Consider the following 25710-nt stretch of genomic DNA (forward strand, 5'->3'; position numbering starts at 1 on the left):
AAAGCTAATCACAACCATTTCAATGTATGACTTAAGCTATATTATCAGACAAGAAATGAGGTAATTAAGCTATCTACTACAGCTAACATGTAACTTTGGACGGTTGACATGTTGAAACATTAACATTCTTAAAACACATGACTTAAAATAAAAGATTTAAACAATACTGAAACTATTTGAGGATGTATCTATGCTGACTTGTTGGTCCTTATGCACATCAGTTCAGATATTAAAATCAATTCAATGAAATGATCAGATCTATAAGAAAAACAAAATTACAGGACACAACTGTCATTTATTACTTTATTCAAGACATCTCCGTTATAATTTTTCTTTAATTAGCAAAGATGTCCCCCATAGGAATCCAGATATTTTTACATTGTATTGATTGATACAAGAACTCCTCTCCCTGTCCTTGTTCTGGGTCTGTCCAATCTCTGGCCAGTCCATAATTCACCCAGGTCCTCTTTACATTCTCAGCAGACATATATTCCACAAATTTGGACCCTTCTGTCGTTCCGAAGTACCACATGGACTGGATATCCTGATGCTCAGCCAGATATTTGGTCAGGTGGTTACGATCTCCTGTCAGTATGTTGACCACACCTCCTGGAAGGTCAGATGTGTCAAATACCTGTAATAAAATAAACAATTCCAATATTACAAGTATGATAGAGACCATTAACAAGGAACTTTTAAAAGGAGTGTTTCGGTGGTTTAACTTGGGAGATAAGGATCATCCATTTGATTTTTTGTTGTACAAATTATGGTATAAAAAAAGTCTAATATAGGGGATGAACTGGAAGACCAAAATCATTGCTTGTCCCATTTATCAGTTTTATATCTAATACTTTTCAGTGAAGCAGTAAAGTCTGTTATAAAAATGGCTAACAGTTTAATGCTCAGTTTCTTTCTTGGTTATTTTATTTTGTCAGAGATTTTTTATTTCATGTACACACATCCCATATTGTTTTCATACATAGATTTCATATGCAAACCATTTGAATACAGGTATTGAAAAGGACTTCTTTCTAATATAATTATTGAATTATTGCTTCATTTTTGACACTTTTTGTCATGAAATCAGAAGTACATGGCACCAGAAACCAAAGCAGCCGTCCTACCTGGTAGAGATCTAAAGCTGACAATGGGTATTTCTCACTTGGTACAACAACAATGACATTCCCTCTTATGACAGCCGGAGCAAAGAGTGACACAAACCCTAACAAGGGATATTCATCTGGACAGGCAATACCAATCACACCCATAGGTTCATGGACTTTTACTGTACAACCATACAATGTAGTCTCCTGTAAAAATAGAACACAGGAAATGTTATAAATTGGTGTGCTTCTAAAACAAAGATCTGATTATCTTTCGTAATGAGTAATCGCACTAGTACTTGACTACTGATTCAGAAACTTAACAAGTTTTCTCTATTTGTGCACCTTGTTAGACCCACCCCACAAAAAATAGTCTTTTGTCTATTCATATCTTTTTTTCAAGTTGTATGTTAATTTTTTCTTAAACAGTGTATTGCTTGCTAATTTAGAATTTGAATACAACATCAAATTACATTTCCATTTGTATATCAAGAAATTATGACATAACAACCATGTATAATAAAGAGTTGCAATAAGAATACAATGGATTCATGACAGTTAGACATTTGGTACTTGTATAAAGGATATGTGTCGGAGAGACACCAACCTGCACAGTGCCTCCATATTTATCGCAGTATGCTCCCCAGTGGAACAATCTTTGTACTGACAGGTCCACCTCAGTCTTACAATCATCCATGGACCTTCCTGTCATCTGATGTATCCTGTTGGCCACTTCATCTCGTCGTAACTCAAGGTTCTCAGCCATGTAGTAAACTATCTGTGCTCTGTTGTGAGCTGCTCTCTTTCCCCAGCTGTTTAAAATTATAATTTAAATTTAGATAACATCTAACATATAACAAAGCTACTGTAGGATTTATAACAAAAACTTACTCCAATCATCAATGGCTTATTTCCTTTAAGATGGATCCATGAATCTTTGAAGTGTTTTGGCATTCACATTTTTAGTGCTTAAGACTTAATTTTACATTTGAGGGTACAAAACATTGATTGTGTGTATATTTTCTTTTGTTGGTAAGCTCTATTGAAGAAATATTTTGTGTCTACTATTACTGAATACTATTTTCAGTAAAGTGACCGTATGAGCTTGCCTAAAATAATACCACCAGGACCAGCCAGAGGGAATACTTTATGTACCAGATATAAGGCATCAAAATACCAAGTCACTACAGAGATTACACAACCTTCTTGAAAAGGTGTGTTACAGTATGATTTGGTGGGCTTACTATAAGGACTCCACATTACATCCTTTCTATTACCCTAATAAACATGGGCTATACTAGTACCAATAGGGCTCCTTGATGGGACTTAAAAACTATATCAGTATCACGGGGCCCAATGAGGGTTACCTACCCTGCAGAGGCAGCATGTGCAGCCTCTACTGCATTCCTGACATCCTTTCTGTTACCCTCACCAACATGTGCAATAACAGCACCATTGGGGCTCACCACAGGTCTGGCATAGGGAGCATCTGGTCTAGCTTGTTTTCCACCATAGTACATCTTAAATGTTCTGTCAATTCTATCAAAAGTATAAAGTGATTACCGTAAAGTCTAATAAAAATAAATATGATTAAAACATATTGTTTCAAAAACTAAAATATTATTGTGAAAAATGTAATTCTAAAACATAACAAAAATTTAAAAACCTCCGTTTTCAATATTTACTATCGATATTTACCAGCGACAGAAAGTGGTTCTGTGTTCTTTTTTTTAAATTTATTTTAATCAGTTTAGTTTTGCTAAAATAAATGCCTGCATTAATGTTGTCAACTGTATATGGTTCTTATATTAAATCATAACGCCATTAAAATATAAATTGAAAGAAGATCAGACATGTACAGAACTATGCTATAACTATAGCAATACATCCTGGACATACTTCTATACAAACAAAATCCTATTTATATAATTTGTTATGATTGGTTTTCGTTATTCCGTCTTAAGTTATATTGTTATGTCTTGTGCACTGTTGTTTGTCTTTTGTTTTGCCATGGCATTGTCAGTTTGTTTTTGACTTAAGAGTTTGAATATGCCTTTGGTATCTTTCACCTTACTTGTACAATGACAAGACTAAAATCCTTCTTTTAACTTACCCTGGCAGTTTACCATCTGCTGAAATCTCATTTTTCTGGTTGTTTCCTATAGTTGGTCTAGCCTGAACTATCTGTCCAAAAGCTTTAAGGTCCAACTGCACAGGTTCAGGTCTAGGCCTCTTTTCCCAGGATGGTCTGACATACTCAAATAGTCCCTGCAAAAGAATTATAGTACTGACATACTGTATCTCTAAAAAGAAATTCTAGTCATAAATTGTTTACTTTTGTCATCAATCGAATAATATTTTAAAATCAACTGTAATGATGACTAAATGACAATCATAATCAATATCACAAATTCATCAAAATAAAGAAGACAGCAACCCATGGACCAACAATGATAAAAAGTTAAAATGAAACTGTAAAATATTGACCATCATAAATATGCACATGCTAAATCAAATAACAAACACTACTGGAGTGCTCAAAGTGTTGACTGTGGTTTTGCTTTTTTCTGTCATGAAAGTATAAATCACACACCTAAGAAAAGTATGTCTTGAAAATTTTACTAATACAAAACATTTTGTAAATATATAGGAAGAAAGCAAAATTAACACATAGAGAATGGAGATCTTCAAATCAGAGTGTAAATGTTTCGTAACTCACAATTGCACAAGTCGATATCTTTTGACTATAAATGAAAAACAAAACTACACCATTGTGGGTCAACAAATAAGTTAACCAAAATCAATGAATACAATCTGTCAATTATTTCTTGAATTCTATAAACCGACTTATTTTGCTTTTAGCTTTTGTAGCCCATTTCTCATCAATATTTTTCGCAATTTTACATTTACTTCATGTAGTTTATTAAGGAAAGATCCAAGTTCTACAAATCACAACAATTTCTATTTGTGTTATTTTTTCCTACTCGAGAAGGTCATCAAATATTGCATTTTGAAAGAATTGAAACTATACTATTCCAACAATCATGAGAAGTCAATATAAAATATGTTACCAAAAATAATATTTTCAAAAAGTTATGTCAAAGCCACCAACCAGCTATAATAAACCATACCTCTTTGCCACCATCTCTACCATAGCCACTCTGTTTGTAGCCACCAAAGCCAGCTGCAGAATCAAACAGATTGTGGCAGTTGATCCATACAGTGCCAGCCTTGATACTGAGTGCCGCTTCCAGAGCTAATGGTATATTCTCTGTCCAAACACTACCTCCTAGTCCATAGATAGTGTTGTTAGACAGGGCAATAGCTTCCTTAGCTGTCCTGAATTTTAAAACAACTAATACGGGACCAAATATCTGCAAAGTAGAACAAGAACCATGATACTAGTACAAAAATATAAGGGGAGAATATATAAATGAGACTACTAAGGGACACCAAAAAAGTTTGTTTTCACCACTTTGAAGTATTTCATTAATGAACAGTGTTGTCATTTCGGGGTCTGTTATAACCGACTATGCAGTATGGGTTTTACTAATTGTTGAAGGTCATACTTTTTTGGTCACTTGTGGAGAGTTGTCTCATTGGCAATCATATCACATCTTCTTATTTATGGAGTAGTAAGTATAAGCAGGTATTGCAATTAAATATTATATTTGATATCTTAAATTTCTGGTATGAAAACCCTAAGAAACAATAACATTTTTATTGCATTGGTATTTAAAATGGCCAATAGTTCCCAAATTCAATTCTTTCAGAAATAGCCATAATTTCACATAAAAAGTAAGTAAAACTAGTTTTTTGACAATATTTGCACTTTTATCAAATGTGTTATTTCAGGCAATATTTTTATGTCGTAAAAGTGTTCAATATTATATTTAAAATGAATCTCAGTTTTAAACTTTCCTAAAATTTATTATATTCCAATTCAAAATTTTATTTAAACTTAAAATTGTTGACCATATGAGGTGGAAGAAAACTAGGATAATTTAAGAATATAAATAATAAATGATAAACCTCACCTCCTCAACAACCACTCTAGATACTGTCTGTACATTGGTGATTATGGTGGGAGGATAGAAACAACCTGTCTTTGGTATAGCTGAAATCTGGAATATCTGTAAGAGAAATCATGTGATTTGTTATAAAGCGGCATTAGCTTTGAAATTCAATAATGTGGCTCAATAAAATGTATGAATATTTCATCATGTGTAATGGGGTCTAGACGTCATCTAACTAACCATCAAATTGACCTCTGAAAACTGCAGATGGTTATATATCCTGATATCAACATACATATACATAAAAATAGATAGAAACCACATGCAATTTGATTTTTCTAGGCCTGTTTTATTTTGTATTGTAAAAATATGTTTATCATCTTTTTTACCTGTATAAAAATGATATGTTTTAAATTGAACCAAGCAACCGAATGGTTAATCCTTGTTTCACTTTCAATGTTGACATTCTTTTCCTTTTTAATAGCTGGTGGGTAAAACTGAAGGTCACATGAATACAGATGTAATAAGGTTGAATTATTCACTTGCAAGTGAATAATTCATCTGTAATAATTCTCAGCTCATTTTTGGCAATTTTTGAACAAAATTGGCTGCTAAAAGCAAATTATCATTTCACTACTTTCATTGATGATTGAACACAAAAAAAAATATCTTAGTTTTTTTTATCTTTGTATTGATACCTCTTTAATGAAATCACATGACAAATGTAAGGACATGTGACACGAATCTAGAAAAGATCTAACATGTGATGTGTTTATGCCATTACATTAATAACGTGTGAGGTTATGTAAATGTTAATAAATACGCTTAAATGATCAATCTTAAATATCTGTAATTAAAAGCATGCTACTTTTAAATTATTATGTTATTAAAGTTATTGAAGTTATGACCAGCAGATCCCTGGCTTATGTTTGTTCGTGGAGAAATAATCTCTTAATCCTTCAAAATTACATGTACTTTTAATATGACGTGTGTTTAATTTTAAGTTTATGCAAACTTAAAGATATTTTGGTTCACTTTGTAGGTCATGTCAAATTTAAACAGTTAACTTGACTTTTCATTTTAACTAGTTACAGACTCCCTTGAGAAATTTTCTAGTATTCATCTTTCAGAGTAATTTAAACTAATTTATGTTGTTGGCCACAGACCACAATTAATTCCTCTATCAGTTCTTTATAACCTTTTGCATCATTAAAAAAATTGCACCATGCACTTTTGTCCAATTTTTTGTGTGTGTAATGTATTGTCCTAGTCCAAATATATATCCAAAATTCAGAAAGATTGAAGCAATCACTTTTACAAATTTAGCCAATACACATCCATACCCCTATTGACAAGTCAAGAGATGTTCCGAAAACTGTAAATATCACCCTTTTGCACTTGACCTAATCACTCATTCCATATCAAAATCAGTTAAAATACAACCTCCAAAAATTTATTTGACCTCTCTTCTTTCATTTCCACCCAAAAAGATTTAAGGAATGAGTGAGGAAAGGAAAGAAAAAAAATTAAGGAAAAATACACTCTAATTAAAAGGAACTATATTCGTGGACAACGAAAAGCGGGGTCATTAATTGTGGTCTTGGGCCTATTAGGGGCCTAAAACTTGACCAATTCTAATAAAACTTGGCATGATTCAAGCTTAGTATATTATAAAACAGGTTACAAAGTTTCAAAGCCATATGATACCAAATAAAAAAAATGTGGCATTTTTTATATCTGAATTTTGGGTGCTGAATTGTGGCGTTGAATTAGAACAATTAAAACTATCAAATTTGAGCTTCTAAAAACCAAAAGATACCAAAACTAACACTTTTTAATGTCTCTATGTATAAGTTAACATCTATTTAAAGCAACAGAAAGCATATTTCATGTATCAGACTTATGCAAAATGGCCAGAAGTTAATTTTATATGAGCCTGTGCCAAAAAAAAAAAGGTTTTCAATTAGGGTGAGGCCTTATATCAAATGTAATATTTTTCACTTACCACAATTTTCTGAAGTTGTTAAGTTATCAAACAAACTTTAACAGGTTATAAATGTACTTTTGATGGAAATATAAGTTTCAAATAGCATAACGCATGTGGATAAAATGGTCTTTAGCAATGTTATGCTTAAAAAAACAGATTGCCAGTTTAGGCCGTTCCCCACATTTGCATATTTAAAAGCATATAAATGATATGGGAGATGGAGATATACTTCTTTTTGCTAAAATCTGTGCTCAGATATGATAAAACATGGAGCCTGGATGTAACAAGACTGTCACTTTCAACTATATATGCAGACAGTATGGTCTGATGCAAAGTTTATTAACTTTACTGTTTAAAAACTGAATGAAATGTCAGCCTCAAAAGGCCAATATTTAAACCACTAGCTATCCAACAGAAGAAAGTAAAGGTAGTCTGTGGAACAGAAATGGTTAAGCAACCAGTAATAAGTGTTTTTGATGTAGGTTCAGTGCAATCTGTTTTGGAATACAACTTTTAAGTGCATAGAACTTCACATTTCACCTGCTGCGTATACTGACCGTTAGACTTAGACTATTAAAACAGCACATTTTGCACTCTTTTTATGTTTTTATCTACTTTTTTTTGTGTTCAGAGTTCACAAATAAGTTAAACAACTGCAATAAATACCACAAACACAAATAGATATCAGAAAAAAACTGTCAGAGAGAAATTAAGCATGCTGTTTTTGAAAAAATAGTGAAAAAAGTGAAAAAGCTACATTTTAGGCATTTAACCTGAAAAGTGACTTTTTCACAAAATTTCTATCAAATGAAAGTGAAAATCATTTCTTCTCATATAGTTTGACAAATCAATACCAATAGATCATTCAGAAAAGATGCCAAAGTAAAAATTCTAAATTTGCTGAAATGCACCTCTTAGGCCACAGACCACAATTAATTCCTCTATCAGTTCTTTATAACCTTTTGCATCATTAAAAAAATTGCACCATGCACTTTTGTCCAATTTTTTGTGTGTGTAATGTATTGTCCTAGTCCAAATATATATCCAAAATTCAGAAAGATTGAAGCAATCACTTTTACAAATTTAGCCAATACACATCCATACCCCTATTGACAAGTCAAGAGATGTTCCGAAAACTGTAAATATCACCCTTTTGCACTTGACCTAATCACTCATTCCATATCAAAATCAGTTAAAATACAACCTCCAAAAATTTATTTGACCTCTCTTCTTTCATTTCCACCCAAAAAGATTTAAGGAATGAGTGAGGAAAGGAAAGAAAAAAAATTAAGGAAAAATACACTCTAATTAAAAGGAACTATATTCGTGGACAACGAAAAGCGGGGTCATTAATTGTGGTCTTGGGCCTGTTAAGCAGGCAGCAATAGGAGTACATTATAAAATTGTGAATGGAAAAGGGAATTTGTCAAACCACCCAAAAACAAAAAGCAGAACACTGCCCAAGGCCACCAATACTTTAATTTACAATGACAAAAAAAGAATATAAGGAATATGATTAAGGCTAAGCTGAGTTATATTTACCCTTTACTCCTAACATATGAGTGATAAACACATTTGAGTGAAAAAAAAATCACAAATTATTGCATGAATTTATTATTGTCATTGTTGGACAGTCGACTCATATATGAGAGAGGGTAGGAGGGGTTCTGATCCCGAAATCCCGGGCTCAAATACATGAAATCCTGAGGTCCCGAATTTAAATAATGTTAAATCCTGGATCCTGAAATTTGAAAAAAAGAATTCCCGGATCCCGAAGGAGTAAATCCCGAAATCCCGAGCTTAAAAACACCCGATCCCGGAGTCCCGATAAAGGTCCTATCCCCCCTCATATATATATGCAAGTTTAATTAAAGTATAAAAGGCAATATATTGCTACCAAAAATATAAATGAAATTTTATATTTTTGTGACACAAATAATAAACTCATTGCAATTTTTGCAATAATAAAAATGTTCAGAAATTGCAGTAAATAGATGAAATGTTTACCATCACAAACATATAGTTTTCAAAGATATTTTCTTTAATAAGTGAGTCAATTAACAAACTAGTTATCGTCTGCATAGTTTGATTATGTTTTGACAACTGTATCTGCTTTAAGTTAAAAGATTTACTGTTTCCTAAAATCACCTTTGTAGTTTCTACTACCCTACCTCTGCTCCTTCTTGTCTAGCAGATTCCACATACTCTTCAATAGATTTTCTCTGAGATTCATCAACAATAGCTCCCATATCCACTGTCTTGTCTAAACTATCACCTACTCTAAAGTGGGTCAACCTCTCTTTCAGTTTGTCTACCAGTTTGTCATGGATGCCTTCTTGTACAAGTAATCTAGATCCAGCACTGCAGACCTGTAGATAGTAATTTTGTAAATAAGGTATTTTAATAGATCACTGAATGTTGCAGGTAGGCATCAAACAAACAAAAATCAAATTGCTTTCCAAACACTCATAATTTTTTTTTAGTTTTCTTCAGAATATCTAATTCTAATCTTTCCAACCACTCCAATACAGTATTATCAAGCATTAACATGATTAATGGTGCAAGATATAGACAATATAAAAATTCTCAAAAAGACCAAAAAAATGACTCTTATCATCATGCTTTTAAATAAATTGAACTATTCCTTTGTCAGAAATGTTAATTAGTTCTTTTTTATATTGTTCTATTGCATATTACTGACATACAGAATAAACTCTTCTAATATTTTAAGTTACCAAGTCTGCTATCTTAGATAAAACCTACCTGTCCCTGGTTAAACCATATTGCATCCACAACTCCTTCCACAGTACTATCTAAGTCTGCTGTCTCAAATACTACAACTGGGGATTTTCCTCCTAACTCTAACGATAATTTCTTTCCACTACCAGCAGTCAGTCTACGTAATGTCTGACCAACCTAAAAATAACAGGAATACGGTTTAATCAACACAACAGACATTAAAAGTATACTCTCACTCTTGAGTTACTATCACATCTTAATATTTTAATAGGCAAGACTATAAGAACAATATTATTTTATAGGTTATGTTTTACCAGGCAATATCACATAGGCCTTAAATAAAATATTGTTTGTTTCCCCAATCCTGACCGACCCTGTAAAAATCGTCCGACTCATAAAATTTTATCGTCAAAACTAAAGTCAAATATTATTTTATTCATTTCAAATAACAGGCTTGCAGAATGGACGGATATTGTTCCAGCTTTTTGGAAAAAAATAAAATTATTTCCCTACCTACCTACCTACCCACATCTGGCTTGGCAGGGTTGGGATTGGGGAAACAAACAATATATTTATTTAGGCCATATAATAGTAGTTAACATACATGATTTACAGATAACCACATTTACCAGTTCACCCATGTAAAGGTTGTGATTTAGACTTTTATCATAAACAAGCACCATTACTGTATAACAATCACTAGATAGCCCCATGTTTACCAATATGGTAACATAATCGATTCAACAAATGGTCAAAATTTTGACCATCAAAACTATATTAAATAAATCAATCACATAGTCCCATATCCATTCAAACCAAACAAAATAAATGTAAACCTTGAAAGGTATTTGTATAAAACACCATATACATTTAGGGCCAGATTATTTTTTTCAACCACAATTTTATCGGTGTTTTCAAACTGGACTTAATTTCATCCTGTTATAAAACTTTACCCCTGTAGACTCTGTAAATACCACTTTGTCCACATATAAATATTTACCCCTGTAGACCCTGTAAATGCCACTTTGTCCACATATAAATATTTACCCCTGTAGACCCTGTAAATGCCACTTTGTCCACATATAAATATTTACCCCTGTAGACCCTGTAAATACCACTTTGTCCACATATAAATATTTACCCCTGTAGACCCTGTAAATGCCACTTTGTCCACATATAAATATTTACCCCTGTAGACCCTGTAAATGCCACTTTGTCCACATATAAATATTTACCCCTGTAGACCCTGTAAATGCCACTTTGTCCACATATAAATATTTACCCCTGTAGACCCTGTAAATGCCACTTTGTCCACATATAAATATTTACCCCTGTAGACCCTGTAAATGCCACTTTGTCCACATATAAATATTTACCCCTGTAGACCCTGTAAATGCCACTTTGTCCACATATAAATATTTACCCCTGTAGACCCTGTAAATGCCACTTTGTCCACATATAAATATTTACCCCTGTAGACCCTGTAAATGCCACTTTGTCCACATATAAATATTTACCCCTGTAGACCCTGTAAATGCCACTTTGTCCTCATACAAATATTTACCCCTGTAGACCCTGTAAATACCACTTTGTCCACATATAAATATTTACCCCTGTAGACCCTGTAAATGCCACTTTGTCCACATATAAATATTTACCCCTGTAGACCCTGTAAATGCCACTTTGTCCTCATACAAATATTTACCCCTGTAGACCCTGTAAATACCACTTTGTCCAAATATAAATATTTACCCCTGTAGACCCTGTAAATGCCACTTTGTCCACATATAAATATTTACCCCTGTAGACCATGTAAATGCCACTTTGTCCTCATACAAATATTTACCCCTGTAGACCCTGTAAATGCCACTTTGTCCACATATAAATATTTACCCATGTAGACCCTGTAAATGCCACTTTGTCCACATATAAATATTTACCCCTGTAGACCCTGTAAATGCCACTTTGTCCACATATAAATATTTACCCCTGTAGACCTATATAAATATTTACCCCTGTAGACCTGTAAATGCCACTTTGTCCACATATAAATATTTACCCCTGTAGACCCTGTAAATGCCACTTTGTCCACATATAAATATTTACCCCTGTAGACCCTGTAAATGCCACTTTGTCCACATATAAATATTTACCCCTGTAGACCCTGTAAATGCCACTTTGTCCACATATAAATATTTACCCCTGTAGACCCTGTAAATGCCACTTTGTCCACATATAAATATTTACCCCTGTAGACCCTGTAAATGCCACTTTGTCCTCATACAAATATTTACCCCTGTAGACCCTGTAAATACCACTTTGTCCACATATAAATATTTACCCCTGTAGACCCTGTAAATGCCACTTTGTCCACATATAAATATTTACCCCTGTAGACCATGTAAATGCCACTTTGTCCTCATACAAATATTTACCCCTGTAGACCCTGTAAATACCACTTTGTCCACATATAAATATTTACCCCTGTAGACCCTGTAAATACCACTTTGTCCACATATAAATATTTACCCCTGTAGACCCTGTAAATGCCACTTTGTCCACATATAAATATTTACCCCTGTAGACCATGTAAATGCCACTTTGTCCTCATACAAATATTTACCCCTGTAGACCCTGTAAATACCACTTTGTCCACATATAAATATTTACCCCTGTAGACCCTGTAAATACCACTTTGTCCACATATAAATATTTACCCCTGTAGACCATGTAAATGCCACTTTGTCCTCATACAAATATTTACCCCTGTAGACCCTGTAAATGCCACTTTGTCCACATATAAATATTTACCCCTGTAGACCCTGTAAATGCCACTTTGTCCACATATAAATATTTACCCCTGTAGACCATGTAAATGCCACTTTGTCCTCATACAAATATTTACCCCTTTAGACCCTGTAAATGCCACTTTATCAACATATGAATAATTATCTTACCTCCTATACATTTCTAGGAATATGATTGGTTAAAAGCGACCTCATGGAGACAGTGTATATTCAATATTAGGTTAGTAGGGAGGCGGGGCTTATTTCAATACACAGTTAGTAGTGGATTTACGACTTAGGCACTGTTTGATTATTTAAAAGTATTGAAAGTTCTGTTTAATATTGTTATATCAAGGTTGTTGATAATAGATATTTATCGTTTAGATTAGTTTTTTTTAGTGCAGACCAACTGAAAAAGGTTCTTAAAATTGAACACTTGAACACTTTAATACAGAAATAAGAAGATGTGTTATGATAGCAAATAAGACAACTTTAGCCTAATTTCAACAAATAAAGATAGTCTGCAAGATAAATTTGTTACATAGTGTGCTAGTGACCTAATATGATATATACAGGGTAAATAAATATTTACCCCTGTAGACCATGTAAATACCACTTTGTCCACATATAAATATTTACCCCTGTAGACCCTGTAAATGCCACTTTGTCCACATATAAATATTTACCCCTGTAGACCCTGTAAATGCCACTTTGTCCTCATACAAATATTTACCCCTGTAGACCCTGTAAATGCCACTTTGTCCACATATAAATATTTACCCCTGTAGACCCTGTAAATGCCACTTTGTCCACATATAAATATTTACCCCTGTAGACCCTGTAAATGCCACTTTGTCCACATATAAATATTTACCCCTGTAGACCCTGTAAATGCCACTTTGTCCACATATAAATATTTACCCCTGTAGACCCTGTAAATGCCACTTTGTCCACATATAAATATTTACCCCTGTAGACCCTGTAAATGCCACTTTGTCCACATATAAATATTTACCCCTGTAGACCCTGTAAATGCCGCTTTATCAAGATATAAATATTTACCCCTGTAGACCCTGTAAATGCCACTTTATCAACATCAGGATGATCGGCTAGCTTACTGCCCATTGCTCCATTTCCTGTGATTACATTAAACACACCAGGTGGCAGTCCTGCCTCGGCACACACCTCTGCCAGTAACAGTGCTGAGAGTCGGGTATATGTAGCTGGTTTTAGGACCACTGTGTTACCCATGGCTAAAGCTGGGGCAATCTTCCAAGTCAATAACATGAGTGGGAAATTCCAAGGTACTATACCTCCAATGACACCTTAAAAAAAATCAAACAATCGAAAAAAAGTAGTAAATGGAGCTTTTTGCAAGGATTGAAGATGATCTTGAATCACAAAAAAAACCTGGCAAAAACATAATGCTGTTAACTTCATTCATATGATTTCTGACCAATAGCAACTTTTCCATACATTTTCTAAGAAAAATCCCAAGACATTCATTTCTTTCAATAAATTTGCTAGGAAAATCCCAAGACAGTTTAAAAATTCATTTCTTCCAACAAATTTGTTATGAAAATCACTAAACAGTTAAAACATTCGATCTTGATGATAGTCCTTCAGAAGGGGACCATAAATGGCATGAAAAATCTATTGACAATTTTCCTAAATGTACATCATCATGATCATTACATGTATCCCAAAACCAATGAACACAAAATCGATCCTTGTCTTTTTTTCTTCATTTCATTCACCAAATTTTTCCTTATCATGAATATTATAGTTTTAACTTAAAATATGCAATGACTTATCATTAATTTTTTTTACCAACAGATTTCCATCCTCTCATTTCTGTGTCCATTAACTGAGCCCAGCCGGCGTGATGATAGAAATGACGGACCACAATTGGTATATCAGCATCTCTGGTCTCACGGAATGTTTTACCATTATCCATAGCTTCTACAACACTGAACAACCTCATGTGTTTCTGGATGTGTCTAGCAATGCTGTAAATATCAAAAGATTTAGTTTTAGTTTTCTGTTTGGTGTTCATTCAATCAGTGTATTTTTGTTTCTTTTGACAATGAATTGAATTCATCCAACTTATTAAATAGCATGTTAAATTCTGCAATACTCTTTTTGTGTCTGTCCCATGTCAGAAGCCTGTAGTACAGAGGATATCATTGGTTCATATATGTGACCCAACTTTTTAAACATCATGTTTAACCCTGTAATATTCTTTATCGGCCTGTCCTAAGTAAGGAGCTTGTAGTACAGTGGTTGTAATTGGTTAATGACAGTCAAATTTGTTTTGTTACAAATTGGAATGTTGGTCTTCTCATTTTAATTGTTTAAAGTTTTCATTTTGGAGTCTGTAATAGCCCTCTACATTTCAATAGTTTTTCTCATTGTTGAAGGCTGTACATTGGCTTTTAATTGATTACTACAATGTGCCACTTCATAAAGCTCTAGTGGATAGTCCTCTCATTAGCAATCATACCACATCTCCTTATTTAAATACAGATAGGAAAAGGCTATCCAGTGACACAATTTTATTAATTACAACTTTTCATTATATCTACCTGTACAAATGTCTAGCTCTGACATGATTTGGTGTCTTACTCCACGTTTCATAAGCCTTCTTTGCTGAACTAACAGCCAAATCTACATCTTCTTGCTCTCCTTGTATAGTTGTTGCCAGTGGTTCACCTAATATAAATAAGATACATCTTACTTAAGTTTCTCTAAAGTATACACTCTAGATATATAGCAGTTCTTGTGAGGGGTGAATGTTTGTTATGTGTCAAAGGCCTTGATATGATTTTAAATGACGAATAGCAATAACTAGAGGCTCTCAAGAGCCTGTATCGCTCACCTGATTCTACTTGGGTTTTTGAAATCATATGAAAAAATATAAAATTTGGCTAAAAGTGACAACACAACCTCATTGATAAGGAAAGGAACATGTTTAATTTCATTCAAAAGTCCCCCACTGGTGGCCATCTTGGATGGCGGATCGGCTACAAAGTAACAACACTTGGTCAGCACCTCATAAGGAACATTCATGCCATGTTTGGTTTTATTCCATTCAGTGGTTCTCTAAAAGAAGTCATTTGTATGCATTTCCCATAGGGTCCTATGTTAAACTAAGTCTCCTGCTGGGGGCCATCTTGGATGATGGATCTGCTACAAAGTAACAACACTTGGTCAGCACCTCATAAGGAACATTCATGCAATGTTTAGTTTTATTCCATTCAGTGGTTCTCTAAAAGAAGTCATTTGTATGCATTTCCAATAGGGTCCTATGTTAAACTAAGTCCCTGCTGGCGGCCATCTTGGATAATGGATCGGCTACAAAGTAACAACACTTGGTCAGCACCACATTAGGAACATTCATGCCATGTTTGATTTCATTCCATTCAGTGGTTCTCTAAAAGAAGTCATTTGTATGCATTTCCCATAGGGTCCTATGTTAAACTAAGTCCCATGCTGGCGGCCATCTTGGATGAAGGATGGGCTACAAAGAAACAACACATGGTCAGCACGGCATAAGGAACATTCATGCAATGTTTGGTTTGATTACATTCAGTTGTTCTCTAAAAGAAGTCATTTGTATGCATTTCCCATAGGGTCCTATGTTAAACTAAGTCCCCCGCTGGCGTCCATCTTGGATAATGGATCGGCTACAAAGTAACAACACTTGGTCAGCACCACATTAGGAACATTCATGCCATGTTTGATTTCATTCCATTCAGTGGTTCTCTAAAAGAAGTCATTTGTATGCATTTCCCATAGGGTCCTATGTTAAACTAAGTCCCCCGCTGGCGGCCATCTTGGATGATGGATTGGCTACAAAGTAACAACACTTGGTCAGCACTCCATAAGGAACATTCATGCTATGTTTGGTTTCATTCCATTTAGTGGTTCTCTAGAAGAAGTCATTTGTATGCATTTCCCATAGGGTCCTATGTTAAACTAAGTCCCCCGCTGGCGGCCATCTTGGATAATGGATCGGCTACAAAGTAACAACACTTGGTCAGCACTCCATAAGGAACATTCATGCTATGTTTGGTTTCATTCCATTTAGTGGTTCTCTAGAAGAAGTCATTTGTATGCATTTCCCATAGGGTCCTGTGTTAAACTAAGTCCCCCGCTGGCGGCCATCTTGGATGATGGATCGGCTACAAAGTAACAACACTTGGTCAGCACCCCATAAGGAACATTCATGCTATGTTTGGTTTTATTCCATTCAGTGGTTCTCTAAAAGAAGTCATTTGTATGCATTTCCCATAGGGTCCTATGTTAAACTAAGTTCCCGGCTGGCGGCCATCTTGGATGATGAATCGGCAACAAAGTAACAACACTTGGTCAGCACCTCATAAGGAACATTCATGCCATGTTTGGTTTCATTCCATTCAGTGGTTCTCTAGAGGAAGTCATTTGTATGCATTTCCCATAGGGTCCTATGTTAAACTAAGTCCCCCGCTGGCGGCCATCTTGGATGATGGATCGGCAACAAAGTAACAACACTTGGTCAGCACCTCATAAGGAACATTCATGCCATGTTTGGTTTCATTCAATTCAGTGGTTCTCTAAAAGAAGTCATTTGTATGCATTTCCCATAGGGTCCTATGTTAAACTAAGTCCCCTGCTGGCGGCCATCTTGGATGATGGATCGGCTACAAAGTAACAACACTTGGTCAGCACCCCATAAGGAACATTCATGCTATGTTTGGTTTTATTCCATTCAGTGGTTCTCTAAAAGAAGTCATTTGTATGCATTTCCCATAGGGTCCTATGTTAAACTAAGTCCCCGGCTAGCAGCCATCTTGGATGATGGATCGGCAACAAAGTAACAACACTTGGTCAGTACCTCATAAGGAACATTCATGTCATGTTTGGTTTCATTCCATTCAGTGGTTCTCTAAAAGAAGTCATTTGTATGCATTTCCCATAGGGTCCTATGTTAAACTAAGTCCCCCACTGGCGGCCATCTTGGATGATGGATCGGCTACAAAGTAACAACACTTGGTCAGCACCTCATAAGGAACATTCATGCCATGTTTGGTTCCATTCCATTCAGTGGTTCTCTAGAAGAAGTTCAAAATGTAAATTGTTAACGACGACGACGACGGACGACGACGACGGACGACGGACGACGGACGCCAAGTGGTGAGAAAAGCTCACTTGGCCCTTCGGGCCAGGTGAGCTAAAAAGTAAAATTACAAAAATACTGAACTCAGAGGAAAATCAAATCGGAAAGTCCTTAATCACATGGCAGAATCAAATGACAAACCACATTAAAAACGAATGGACAAGAACTGTCATATTCCTGACTTGGTACAGACATTTTCAAATGTAGATATGTTTCTTTTTGCTTTTGTCACGTGGGTATAGCCTGTAGCCATTTTGTGTCATGAATAATATACATCATACACCTTCTCTCCAATTAGTCCTGGTCATGATGGTAATGGTTAGAAATATACAGGACCAAAACGTTCAGAGAAAATCTAAAACTTTCAGAATCTGAGTATACTCACCAGTTGCAGGATTTTTTGTCTGATAGGTCTTTCTACCATCAGGTTTCACCCATTTTCCATCAATGAACAGCCCAAATTCACCATTGTCATGGTCATTCAGCCATGCCTGAAAAATATAACAAAATGATTCCATAGCTTTGACATGTTTGAAATTGATTCTTTGGACATAATATAAACAGTTCAAAATGTGGGAACAATGTGATACTGCTGTACTGTGAAGATTTCATTGTAATTTGGTCCCCATGCATTAATAGTGAGAAATCTTAACTCACTGTACTCCTTTGAATAAAAGTAAAATCTATAGAGGTATTAAGGGAGCTCTTTAAAATATAATAGGTGGTACACATATAGATTCCTACACTGCGACAAGTGTATTATGATATTTCTCTACTCGAGAAAATTCAATTTTATTATTTAAGGCGTGAGGCTTGCCGAGCTTTTTAAATAATTAAAGTTTAACTGTCGAGAGTGTAAAAATGTTGTAATACACGAGTTATAGTGTTGGAATCTGTTTCTCTGATGATTTTTATCCTTCTTTTTCAAAGATTTTCAGAAACTTGTGTTCTTTATATGCGACGTCATCAGACATGGTTGCCTTTTTTCATGACGTCATTATAGGAAAATGTAAAAGAAAATAAAACATTTTGACGTCATAATCAAATTTTGACTAATCATTTGCCGAGAACAGATATTTCACTAGTGAGGAGAAATATTTTTCTCACATCTGTCAGGAAATGTGAAAATAGCCCAAAAATTAGAGAAATTATTTTCCCCCAGCTAACGTGTTGCAGGAGACAAGGAAATACCAGGTTTCTTTCCATCCATCTGTCAAGTTTTTTAAGCGATCTCACATGTACAATTCTTGCCATATTTTTATGAAACTTATATCATATGTTTATATCAGCAATGTTTTGGACAAGTTCAAAAATCAGTCCTGATCAATTATTTTTTAAAAATTTAAAAGAGTTCTGCGCATTGGCAACATTAATCGTAAGGAAAATTGCTTCATTAGTGCACTCATTTTTTTTTTATGAAAGTTCTATCATACTTTAATACCAGCAATGTCTTGGATGAGTTCCAAATTCAGTGTGGATCAAAGACTTTTTAAAAGAATTATGCCCCTTGGAACTGTGGAAATATTGATTATACGGAAAATTGCATTATTAGAGCTCTCATAAGTTCAATTCTTGTTAGAAATCATGAAAATTAAATATTTGACATGATAGACACTAATTTCTCATCTGCTTATCAAATATTTTCAAAGAAATTTGCCCCTGGGAAATATAAGTTATAAAGTAAGTCACATTGCATTTGCTCTAAAGACTTCATTTCCAGTGCTTTTTTTTTTAAAGATAAAAACATGTACAACACCAGCAACATTGGAACTATATTCTTTTATTATTATAGTTGTCAACACAATTCAAAAGCTGTTGAGGTGACTGATGATTGTTTTTTTAAGCGACTTTGACTTCCCGTGATTTGCAATATACTTTTTGTGTATGTTGAAAAGACCCTTCAGGTAATTTTCTTATATAATTTTAAATTCCATTTGTACTTGATTCTCAATTTGATTATCAATGATAGATAGTATTTTAGGGGTATTTTAGGGGTAAACTTTTGAAATATATGCTAAAACAGGGGGAGTAACTAAAATAATAATTTTGAACATGTTTGAAATACAGATTATCTTTGACCTAGGGCTGAGGTACATTGTAATAGACATTAATTTGACACCCAATCCAAGTTGTTGTCAACTAAATTTACTAATAAAAATAACCTTGATTCAAAATAATAATATTAATTAATTTGATAAAGCCGTTTTATAATATTAACTTAACAAAGATTGACATCATTTGTTCAACAAAATTTGACATTGATAACATTTGTTAAAGAGCCAAATTAAATTTAAAGCAGGGGGAACAGAAGAGAATTAAAAAATCCAGAGATTTTGACTCCTGTCGGAAGCATTGCATAAATTTTATTGCTTAAAAGTGTGATAATCTGACATTGTCTGATATGCAGTCTTTCACCCTTAATTTGTTAAATTGAGATATTCTATTCTTTTGCTAAATTTTAACCTTTTTTTATTTTTAGCAAATTTTTTGCTTAACCCTTTCACCGATTACTGCCCAGACAATGTAATACCAGTGACGATGGCTTCCCTGAAGAAATATCATAAAATATGACCACCTAATTTCTAAACATCACCACACCTTCATTTTTAGAGACATCATCATAATTTTTTTTCCCTTAGAGAGAGATTAATCAATACCACAATTTGTCCTCATTTTTACCTTTAAAATCGGGTGACATCACATGACATAGGTAAGGTAAAATATAATTAACAGGTAAAATAAATTTATTAAAGAAACTAACTATTAAAAACATACAATATATTATTAAAATTCACAATCAAGTATTAAAATCATTTGTTTAATATCATTTCATAATCTGAGGTAATTTTTAAGGTATAACTTGATATATTTCTAATGACAGGTAAGCACAGGTAAATGTTAACAAGACAGCAAAATAGAGGCTTTGATAATGCTTTTGTAAATGAATAAATTTATGTAAAATGAATAAATATATATACAACCTTCTTGAGCATTTAGTGTTTTTTTGTAGATCATTGACTAGAACAGGTAAAAATTTAATTGGAACATGTAAAAATGTAAATATTTGACTAGAATATGTCAATAAAATTAACAAAAAACAAAAACAAAACAAGTCATCTCCAATACTGCACTTTTGTGTGATAATCTTTGAAACATGATGAACCCCTCTTTACACAAAGGTAAATATTACATTCAGAACATTTGAACACTGTTTTGGTTAGCCTATAAGGATTATCCTTTCTAGAAACATGTCCATTTGCATTTGAGTATACATGGTGTCGTTTTGTACACACAACACATGTATGGTTTGTACTGTCATCTTCGTCTGAACTCGGAAAATGTACCCCAACATTTATCAGACGTTCAGGTGTTTCATTTTCAACATTTGCTCTTCTTTTGAGTATCCTTTCAGCCCTATGCTCACCAACCAAAGCATGAATTAATTCGTCAATGAATTGTTGGAAGTCACGGGGTCTTTTACGCGGCGGTTTATGATTGACGACATGACCCTCTAAGATGTAAGCATTGTATGCGGCCCATAATACGGCTTTCAAGGCTAAACGCATGTACCATTTGTACTGTTTGGCACTTTTGGGTAAATGACACATTTGGTCATTTCTGTCCACACCACCCATTTGATTGTTATAGTCCTGTACAATAGAGGGACAATTCACATTTTCAACTACACCTTGTTTATTGCGACGTCCAATTTGAACAGTAACTGGTTTGTGAACTGTAGAAAGAAAGTGAACAAGACGCTTATCTTTCCAAACACAAGCTAACATGTTGTCAGACATTTCCCATTTAAACTGGCCTCTTTGTAACTGTTTATCCTTAACTGTAGACAAAGTTTTGGGATATCCTTTACGATTACACCTTATCGTACCCACCATACCTATACCACGGGCCCTCAAGTTAAAACCCAGCACAACGCTTGTGTAAAAGTTGTCGGTATATACAATATGCCCTTTATACTCCATACCTTTTGTTAAATTTAGTACCACAGCAGCTGTAAGCCCAAGATTTTCACCTTCAAACTCACTGTTACGTGCAATGTAAATTTCAAAGCGAAAACAATATGCAGACATAGAATCACAAAGTAAAAACGCTTTAATGCCCCATTTGTTTGGTTTGTCTTTAATGTATTGTTTTATACCCAATCTTCCTTTGAAAGGAACCATACACTCGTCAATTGATACATTTTGAGAGGGGTAATACTCCCCCTCAAACTTCTCTTGCAAATAATCAAGATACGGTCTTATTTTATATAAGCGGTCTGATTTATCAGCCATTTCATCGTTGTAAAAATGTAAATATCGACTTATTTGTATAAATCTTCGATATTGAAATGCTTTAGAAAATCCAGGAGTGGCAAAAATCCACTTATCTGGCTTTTGACAAAAGTATCTTTCTAGCCTAGGACAAGTTACACTCATAAGAGTGGCCAATTTTATTCCAAAATATGCTTTTATTTCTTGTAATGTAATGTCCGTCCATTTTCCTTTATTATGCTCTGGGTCCCTTTCAATTTTGGTTGTTGCATTTTTTTGGGTCCATTCACATATTTGATTGAAAAGTTCATCAGTAAAAAACAACTGAAAATAGTCCAGGGCTGTATTGCTGCCATCTAGCACTCTACGTGGCCCAGAAATGCCAGTATAATCCAAGTTTTGCATGTCAAACTCGACATTTTGAAAGTTCAGGGGAGGTTCCCTTATGTAGTCCGGCAAAAACCCTTCAAACTCCTCGGCGTCATCATTTTCATCTTCATTTAAAATGTTTAAAACTCTATCAAGGGCATCATCACCCCCACGATAGAGACGCATATCAACGTTTTCCCCATCAGAATCATCACTTTCTGATGATCCTTCAGACTCCGAGTCCGCCATTTTTTAAGTAATTTTGTCCATTTTGATTCCGAACTTTCAAACATCAATAAAATCTTTATTTTTTCGTCTTTTTCAATTTGGTTTTTTTTGTTTTGCTTGCCAATATAACAGGAAGCGGAAATGAGCAACGAACGGTTACTCTGTCTTAACGCAAACGAAAACCGGCGGGAAATTTAAACCCTCTATTTGCATCCCGGTAAAACGGGACTCGTCGTCAGCTGGCTGAAGCAGCAATCCCGGTAAACCGGGACTCGTCGGCGAAAGGGTTAAGGTGGTACCTAACACTACAGGGAGATAACTCTGTAAAATCAGCAGCACGTTTTAATTACGTTGCGTTGTGAAGGCAATATTAAGCTTCTCAATGATCAAAATTGATGTTCGTCAAACTGCTATATAACCAGTGTATTTTTTCTGATAAAACTGTTGGTTCAAATTTTTTGAAATTTTTTATATTTTTGTCAAAGGGTCAAAGTAAATACTTTGTCAAAATTTTAAGAAAATTAAACGAGCCAAATTAATTTTAGTCAAAGTGTTGGGTACCACCTCAAATGTCTTATTTACCTGAAAATATATGTTCCTGTCAGTGGCGGATCCAGAAATTTTCATAAGTGGGGGCCCACTGACTGACCTAAGAGGAGGCCCGCTCCATTCATGCTTCAATGATTCCCTATATAAGCAACCAATTCCCCCCCCCCCCCCCCCTTTGCCCCAATTCGCCTCTGCCTGGTCTTATTTTGACCAAGGATTTGTATAATAATCCTTGTTTTGACATATTGTTTGAGAAAGCAGATTTTTTTTAATGTTGTTTAAAAGTCAATATATAATTATATTTCACCCTGTCGACATTGTTTTTGTTGGGAGTTTGTGTTGCTCAATCTATAGTTTACATTTATATTGTGTACAAAGTCATGGACATGGAAGAACATGATTTATGTGTTGGCTTGTAATGAGGTCAGTGGGGTAATTATTATGTGACAGCTCTTGTGCATTTGTAATATAAAATAGAATGTATTGAAATCAACCTTAGCAACATTGTCAGCTTCAGGAGCAGGTCCATAGTCCATGCTCTTAAAGATTTCAGCAACAGAATTTTTTGTGTTGGTTTTCGTGTCAGCAGCCATAGTTGTCTTCTCGGGCTTTGTCGTTTGGTTACAGTTAACACCGAAAAGTCACGAGCGAACGCATGCCTTCTACGTCATAACATGGCAGCCACCACTGAAAAAAATTTCGTATAATTTTGGTGAGTTTATCGCCGGTTTTCTGCTTGATTTAGACGTTTATGTGAGACAGTATTATTGCATTCTAAAATGAATTTTGTCTTTTAATCATAATAGAACACGTCACATTATAAAAAGCCGACATCTTTTAGCTTTAACCGTAGTAACCACTTTCTCTTTGATCTGAGAAGTAATAAATTTGGAACTTTGATCCCTGAAGCAATAAAGAAATACATATAATTAATTTACAGAACACAATTAAACATTTTCTTAACAATAATCATGAAAAAAATCTTGAAGCTTTCAAAATGATTATTTCAGCCCAATTTAGTGAAAGAAAGATTGTGGGTATTCATTCATGCATGGACATGTTAAAACTTTGTTTATTGCATGTTTAAAAATGCTTACAATTGGCCCTTATGTTTGTTTACAGTCATTCATCCATATATTTGTGAGAAATGCATTGCAAATGTGAAATGTAACACCACATTTTGATTTGACCTTTAAGTTGTGTGCATCATGTCAAATACATGTACAGTAACTCATTATATTCCTCATCCACATAAAATACCATTCAAGGATTTTCACAATATATTTTACACAACATAAATTTAAATTGTTTTAAAATTTTGATTTGTAGTGCCCATATAAATGTATAATAGAGGTAAATTTTATAACAAGAAGTTAGTACACATTTACTTGCATTGAACATGTAGAACCTCCCATGCTTAGGGGCCTTTACATGTTAAGAAGATTACATCATCATATAATGGTGTTAAATATTGATATGATAATAAAAAAAAATATGCAGTGAGTATTTTCGTTTAGTACATGTAGTATTAAAGTAAGTAAATGTTAAAATTAAGGATTTATTTTTAAGTAAAAAATAAAAAAACTATCATTAATGATAAATCAAGAAAGGAAAGGAAAACTCAAATCAAATCAAATCAAATATATTGTATCATGACTAAGTTAAAAAATTACAGAAATAGATCAATAGTTTTATTTTGAGTTTTCATACAGAAGTTTCGGCTTTTCTCCTATGATGACCGTTAGTTTTTATTGCAAACTGAAAATGCATGCACACTTAATTAAAACAGGTAAAAAGTAACCTCCGCCAGGTACTTGTACATTTGTAGGCAATCAGGTCTGTCCTGCTGTTTAAAAATGCAATAATATTAACAAACTGCATAATATATATAAGTTAAGTCTACATTTTCTGGATCTACCAACATACTATCAACATCAAGACATCTTTCAAAAAGGAGGATTACATTGTATTTCTATAAAAAAAAAAAGTGAAAGAATATGTTGTGAAATTCTCTTATTCACCTGATTTTTCTCAATTTCTGATGGATTTTTACACTGTATTATTTGAAGTGTGAAATGATGGAAAGGAGGCTGAGTTTTATTAGAAATTGGAAGAGTTGGGGTTTAAGAATCAATATAAATGATGTTGGTGAATCACCGCATAACACAGCATTCACTCTTAATATTCATATACAAGTAACTAACATTTAACCCTTTCAATGCTACATAAAAAGAAGAAAAATGACTGCTGCATTTTTTTTGTGTTCATTCATTAGAACAGTATATTCCTTTTCTGACTGCTGTATCTTTTTTATTGTTAGAGATACAGAGAAAGTTATTGCATGAAAAATGCTCAGAAGAGCATGAACTGTACATGTAATGTTAGGCAATTACTTCAGTAAATTTTTTTTCAAGTAACCTGCATTTTCAGGTAATTTTAAACAGGTAAAAGGTGTAATTTATTACATTTGTGATGAATTCTGAATAACATGAATAAAACTACTT

General features: G+C 34.0%; 2 protein-coding genes across 2 annotated transcripts in view; one reads left to right on the forward strand and one right to left on the reverse strand.

Annotated features, from left to right (window-relative positions):
- Positions 1 to 332: 332 nt before the first annotated feature.
- LOC143049755 (aldehyde dehydrogenase family 16 member A1-like) lies at positions 333 to 23886 on the reverse strand. Its single transcript, XM_076223467.1, has 14 exons — positions 23701 to 23886; positions 18175 to 18280; positions 15217 to 15343; positions 14462 to 14640; positions 13694 to 13956; positions 9870 to 10022; positions 9278 to 9475; positions 5141 to 5236; positions 4235 to 4477; positions 3217 to 3371; positions 2475 to 2642; positions 1711 to 1915; positions 1125 to 1310; positions 333 to 634 (listed from the first exon to the last, which is right to left on the reverse strand). Exons 1-14 carry the CDS (start codon positions 23797 to 23799, stop codon positions 335 to 337), a joined length of 2478 nt encoding a protein of 825 aa, XP_076079582.1. The 5' UTR covers positions 23800 to 23886; the 3' UTR covers positions 333 to 334.
- The window catches only part of LOC143049756 (beta-taxilin-like), a 28707-nt gene continuing 26823 nt past the window's right edge, over positions 23827 to 25710 (forward strand). The window contains exon 1 of the mRNA XM_076223472.1: positions 23827 to 23918. The gene's annotated coding sequence lies outside the window, so the exon portion shown is untranslated. The remainder of the gene's footprint in view (positions 23919 to 25710) is intronic.

The sequence above is a fragment of the Mytilus galloprovincialis genome, chromosome 10 (genome assembly GCF_965363235.1).
Source record: "Mytilus galloprovincialis chromosome 10, xbMytGall1.hap1.1, whole genome shotgun sequence".
NCBI classification, from domain to species: Eukaryota; Metazoa; Mollusca; class Bivalvia; order Mytilida; family Mytilidae; genus Mytilus; species Mytilus galloprovincialis.

Excerpts from the sequence above, each read along its gene's own strand:
- LOC143049755 (XM_076223467.1), bottom strand. The coding sequence starts at position 23,799 with ATGGCTGCTGACACGAAAACCAACACAAAAAATTCTGTTGCTGAAATC. Across the intron at positions 3,372-4,234 it reads GTAGAGATGGTGGCAAAGAG|GGACTATTTGAGTATGTCAG; the intron begins GTATGGTTTATT and ends ATTCTTTTGCAG. Across the intron at positions 1,311-1,710 it reads AATATGGAGGCACTGTGCAG|GAGACTACATTGTATGGTTG; the intron begins GTTGGTGTCTCT and ends CTATTTTTACAG.